Source organism: Gopherus flavomarginatus, chromosome 4 (assembly GCF_025201925.1).
Source record: "Gopherus flavomarginatus isolate rGopFla2 chromosome 4, rGopFla2.mat.asm, whole genome shotgun sequence".
NCBI lineage: Eukaryota > Metazoa > Chordata > Testudines > Testudinidae > Gopherus > Gopherus flavomarginatus.
The window spans coordinates 196,470,025-196,476,024 of record NC_066620.1 but is presented as its reverse complement, the minus strand read 5'-3'; the positions used below and the strand labels follow the sequence as shown (position 1 = coordinate 196,476,024).

Here is a 6,000-nt window from a genome sequence, read left to right as displayed (position 1 = left end):
TATGGACATATAGATGGTGAGAAAGATACATACACACTGCAGACCAAATCCTGGTCCTGGTAACGTCTGTCCATACTCACCCACTGTAGATGTATAGATTCTAACATTCACATGGTTTAACTTCCTTGAGTGGTGGTCGACCCATGGTAGTAAAGCGAAGGATTACAGAAGTGAGACCTCTTCTGGCTCCTGAAGGAGAAGCATCGCCTCTTTCAGGTAGCCATGTAACCTGCGTCTCTACCTAGTAGTCTCTTATGTCTGTGTAAACTTTTTATCTCCCTGCAAAAATTGTATAAGAATCTTTTCAATGCACAGAAAAGCAAAACAAACTAAATTAAACTCTTCTTGAGGGAAAAAGCCAATAAAGACATTGGGCCAAATTCCGTTCCCAGTTACACTCAGGCAATCCCAGTGCAGTAAATGGGGTTATACCAGGGTAAGAAGTGAAAAAAGAATTTGGGCAAAATACATAGTTTAATTTCAATGAATAATAATGAACAAATTATTTAAAATACATGTTTTTACCCAAACTTATTAGTGATTCACCAAATTCTATCTCCCCAAAAGGTCATCTCTATCTTTTGCTTGTGTTGGTGAAAACACATTCTAATAATGGAATATCAAAATTAATACTTTTAAAAATCCTTATTCTTTTAGTGCTGTATCTACTACCAGGTTTTGGGTGGGGGAGGAGGGAAGGAAAGGGGAGGTTTTGTTACTTTCCTTAGGCTACTTCAGGTTCAGTATACCCAAATCATAGACATTTTTGGATTCAAGAGACTTCTAGCTGGAGTCTCGGGCCTGAAACTGCACCGGTTACTCAAGCAAACTTCCCACTGACATCTCAAGGTGAAATCAACAGGACTTCTTGCTATGTAAAGGAAGATATGATTAGCTTTATACTCTGTTCTGCTTAAATCAAGAGTATTAACGTTAATGAATATATGCAGTGTACAGCACAAGACAAAGCAAACTAAGGCTCTGATCCTGATCTGATCCACACAGCTCTCTTAATATGATCTCACTATAGTCTTATTCATAAGTTAACAGATGGTATAAGAAGGTGATGCTCAGTTAAAACATTCTCTCTTACAGGATTTATTTTTCCCCTTGAGCCAGATACTACAGCCCTTACTCAGGCAAAACACAATTGATGTCCAGCATGAATGTTCTTGCTTCTAAGCACCTCAGGAGTAAATACTGAGACTGTATAAGGATACAGTAGTAAATTCCCCTGCCTCAGTTTCCCAATGCATAAGCTGAAAACATTCTTACCTCACTGGGACACTGGAGATTATAGCTTTTTTGTACAGCTTGATAAAACTGTAAAGTGCTACCGTAAGTACAAAGTATCAATATTATTATAATCAGATTAAAAGAAAAAGGTCACATGTTGGGTTTAGCAACTTTGACTCAAAACTATACAGAGGACCTCTAGGCTAGAGAAAGGGTTTGAGTTTGTAGTTCCTTTTGCAGAAATAGTGTCTCTGACAATAACCCCTTAAGCACAATGCAGGAAATTTTCAAAAGGGACTAGTGATTTTTTGGGTACCTCAGGTTTTGGGTGCTCAAATTAACATTCTTTAAAAGGGCCTGATTTTCAGAAAGTAGCGATCATTCTCCCATAAAAGTGACCCCTCCCTCCTTAGTGTCTAAAGTTTGAACCCCAAAAAATGAAGCATCTAAAATTTGTTATTTCTGAAAAATCCTGGCCAATTATTGCCTGAATTAAAAATGCCAGTATTTTCCACTGAAAATCATTAGAAGCAATTACATTCACTAAGGACATTTATTGATTTTTTTTTAAACTAGTTTAAATATAGTATGAGGTATTTTTCCTGTCTACTGATTGAATTCCCAATCTGCAGAACAAAGAGCCCAACCCTACTCCTATTTAAATCAATGGGAAAACTCCCATTGAGTTCCATGGGATGCGGCCTTCTCTGCTGAAACAAAGCAAGTGCTACAAAAAGGTGTTTTGACAATTGTCATTTACTTTGTTTATAATCCAGAAGGTACTAGCAAATGTTCAGATTCTGTATAAGTGAAGGGCTTGATTCTCCAGTCACTTATGTTACTCGTGATTTACACTAACTCTGCAGAAGTCAATGGGGTTACACTGGTATAAAACTGGTTTAAGAAGAAAATGAGATCAATATAGTGAGACATCTTCAGGACTCAAAGTTTTTGCTAAAATGAGAAGAGGGATCATAATTTTGTGCATGAATCAGCAAGGCATGTACTGCATTGCATTACGATGAATAGACATTTTGTACCTACCGAATTATCACTCAGAAAGGATTCCCCTAAAATAAATGACATTTGAATATGTTCTATAATTGCAGGTGTTGTCACCCCACCTAGTGACATTTTTATTTGAACATCCAACAGTAGAACATGGTACCTGTCAAAGAAAAATACCAGGTGAACCAAGCCAAGAGGGGAAGAAAAGAAAGATGGGCATTTATTAGCAGAAAGTTAATTAGGTCCACCCCCTCAACCGTAAGTGAGGATCAGTGACTAAACTTGATGCTTTGGGGGAAAAAAATAAATAGGGCAACCTATGGGAAACATTAGGAGGTAAGTGGGGAGTGTCACTGACCCCACCCTGCTGCAGGACAAAGGAGTTTTGTGCTTCTGAACTGGTTACTTACTGAGGAAATGAAGATGACATCATGTCAGACAAAACAAAAACAAACACTCCATATAGGAACACCACTTCCCTCCCCCAGCCCGACCTCTGAGAATTTGCAATTGTCTCCTTGCTGCAGAAGCTGATTTCTCCAGAAAGCTCCCCTGAAAAGGACACCTAATGTTGCAGAAAATACACTTGTTACAGAACTCTTCTTCAAAAGATGTGCAATCCAGAGAACACACATATCAAACCCCACCCATCCTAAATTTTATCTGTGAAGTCAATCACTGCATGCAGATAGTAGCTTCAGTGTTGTTCAGGCAACTCATTATTGAACCACAAGAAACTTCTCATGAATGTCATCACAGAGTCTTTTAATACTTTACATAAAAAACTGCATACACAGCTTATATAACTTTATGTAAACATCATATAAGTCTCATTGCTTTTGCCATGTCAGTTCATTAAAAAACAAAAACCCTAAACAAACTGTCAGTACCACTGTCAAAAAAGGGAAACCAAAATACCTCATAAAGAACCAAAAAAAAAAAAAAAAATAGATGGATAAGTTTGTTCTCTGAACTAGAGAAGCACAGGTGTAAATGGCTGCCCTGTAAAAATAAATTTTAAATAAACCCAAATACTTTAAACTGTTCTGGGAAGGGACAGGAAGGAGCCAGTGTTTCCACTCACTTTTCAAAGAAATACAGTGGTTTTATTTCTTTTGACATTTTTAAAAGAAATCCAAAAACAGATGAGGTTACTATGTCAAAAGTGTTCATAATGCTACAGTGTTATATGCATTTGACAAGTGTTAAAATTAAGGAGTTAACACCTAGCTGTGCAAAGTAAGTTCTCACTGGAAAATAATATTTTTTAAATTAACCAACGCAACAATTGCAGAAGACAACTGTAACTGAAGGAGCAGGCACCGAGATAATACATGGCAACATTGGGCTTCCCCCCACCCTTTCCCATCCTGCTGTGACTGCCATCAGGAGATTGATGTCTAGGGAAGAAAGACAGTAGATCAATCTTTTCCAATTCAGCTGGGTGACAACTGGAGTCAGTTCAGCTCTTTAAACAGCAGGGTGTGGGGAAGGGTGTCTGTTCCTTTCAATGTCTGAAATTAAACCTGGGCTGAGTAGTGTGGCACCCACTCCCCAGTTTACTTTAAATAATAAACACACTTTTCAGTATCCCAGATCAAACAAAAATAATATTTAGGTAAATACACACTGGATAACCCATCCCTCCCTGATGCCCCTTTTGATCCAAAGAACTATGTTACACAGCAGGTACATCAGAGGTCAGCTCAGTCCAGGAAATCTGCCCAATGGGAGGTGTTTGCTGCTGGTAGTCTGCAGGAAGTCAGAGAAATGCAGTCCCCACCCCAAAGCGCTCAGGGCCTGGGGTAGGAAGAGCACACACACAGGAAGGAGAAAGTCTTTTCCAAGTGTCTCATGTGCATTGATCCCCTCTCACAAAGGAGACTTTCTTGGTGCAGTAGATGCTGGGTTAATAACCCCAGCTGGAGAGAAGAGAGGAGCTGGATCCATTTCTTTCCCCCCTCAAGTCTCAGCAGCCGCTTGTTGGCTGCGTTTCACAGTCCACGAGCGATTGGTTTGCAGGGGATGGGAGCAGCCTTGGTCTCTGGACGAGGGGCGCCTCCCCCAAGGCTCAGGGCATGCAGGCGCCCTCCAGCTCCGCAGCTGCTTCTCCCCCGCCCGCTCCCCGGGCTAAGCGCGTGGGTCTCCCCGCTTCACCTCCAGTGCGCGGCTCCTAGCCGGGGCAACCCCCCCCCCGTGCAGCGTCCCCCCCGGTCCCGGCGGGCGAGTGACCCCAAGGCAGCCCCACGGCGCGCCCTATAGCACCTTGCAGCAGTTGAGGCAGCCGCTCGGGGCGCCGTAGCGCTTCTGCAGGGCGGCGCGGGTGGCCGTCTCGAAGACCTCGCGGACCCCCTCCTTGGTCTTGGCCGAGCACTCCAGGTAGTCGTAGGCCTGGATGCGGACGGCCATGGCCCGGCCGTCCTCGGTGCGCACGGGCTCCTGCTTCATGCGGGCCAGCTCGTTGCGGACGTGCTCGTCGTTGCGCAGGTCCTTCTTGTTGGCCACCAGGATGATGGGCACGTTGGGGCAGAAGTGCTTGACCTCGGGCACCCACTTCTCCGGGATGTTCTCCAGCGAGTCCGGGCTGTCCACCGAGAAGCACATGAGGATCACGTCGGTGTCCGGGTAGGAGAGGGGCCGCAGGCGGTCGTAGTCCTCCTGGCCGGCCGTGTCCCACAGGGCCAGCTCCACCTGCTTGCTGTCCACCTCGATGTCCGCCACGTAGTTCTCGAAGACGGTGGGCACGTAGACCTCGGGGAACTCGTCCTTGCTGAAGACGATCAGCAGGCAGGTCTTGCCGCACGCCCCGTCCCCCACCACCACCAGCTTCTTGCGGATCGCGGCCATGGCCAGGCTCGCCAAGCTCGCCTTGTGGTGCAGCAGGATGCTGGAGGGGCCTTCTTCGCCGCCGCCCGCCCCGCTTCCTCCGCCTCCCTCTCGCTGTCTACAGGGCACCGTGGCGAGCTGGGATGGACGGGGCGAGGCGAGCCGGGGGGTTCTCTCTCGCACCACGCGAGCTGGGGGTGACGCGGGATCGCTGCACACCCGCGGTCTCCGCCCCGGGGCTTTGTTACTGCGGCGCTCTCCCGTGCCGGGCTGCGATGAAGGAGGGAGATTGCTGCACCGCCCCGCTCTGCAGGCTGCCGGGCTCGCCCTCCTCCCGCAGCCTGGGCTCTCCGCACGGCTTGCTCCTCTCGCCTGCCCCCGCTGCTGCGGATCCGCCGCGCGCCTGAAGCAGCCCGGGGTATATTTTGTGGGGGTAGGGGCTTGAGCAACGCGCACAGCGAGCACCCAACGCTTCTGCCGCTTTCAGTCCGGCTCCACCAGTGCTGTAGGCTGCTGCTGGGCGCTGCTATTTAAAGGGGCCGGCTACTTTCTTAATATAGCCGACCAATAGCAAGGCAAAGAGTGAGGTCATCTTTTTGAAGGCGCTCAGTCATTGGTGGGGAGCTGCAGGCACTGCAGGCGGGGCCGGGTCGGAGTGACTGGCAGGCTGCAATGAGGGAGGCGGCTGGCTTGCTGCAAGCTGCTGTTTGGAGCTGAGCGTTAAAGGGGTCGTCTCTGCTTTTCTCCCCAGGGCCAAGTGCGGCCAGTGGTCTTCCCAGGAGGCGTCCAGCTTCGTGGGTGCTGGAGGATTGATTCCCCTTAAACTTCCCTGAATGGCACAGATATTTCCCTGCCTCCCTCTCTTCACTGCAGTGTCTCCACATCAGTGTTTCTCAGAGCTTCACAAGCAGCTGTGTGCAGTAGATCGCT

The 6,000-nt window shown here is 47.0% G+C and overlaps 1 protein-coding gene across 1 annotated transcript; it reads right to left on the bottom strand.

The window, feature by feature from the left end:
• Positions 1-2,992: 2,992 nt before the first annotated feature.
• RHOB (ras homolog family member B) lies at positions 2,993-5,582 on the bottom strand. Its single transcript, XM_050951033.1, has one exon. The coding sequence runs from the start codon at positions 5,089-5,091 to the stop codon at positions 4,501-4,503; it is 591 nt and encodes a 196-aa protein (XP_050806990.1). The 5' UTR covers positions 5,092-5,582; the 3' UTR covers positions 2,993-4,500.
• Between the last annotated feature and the right edge of the window lie 418 nt (positions 5,583-6,000).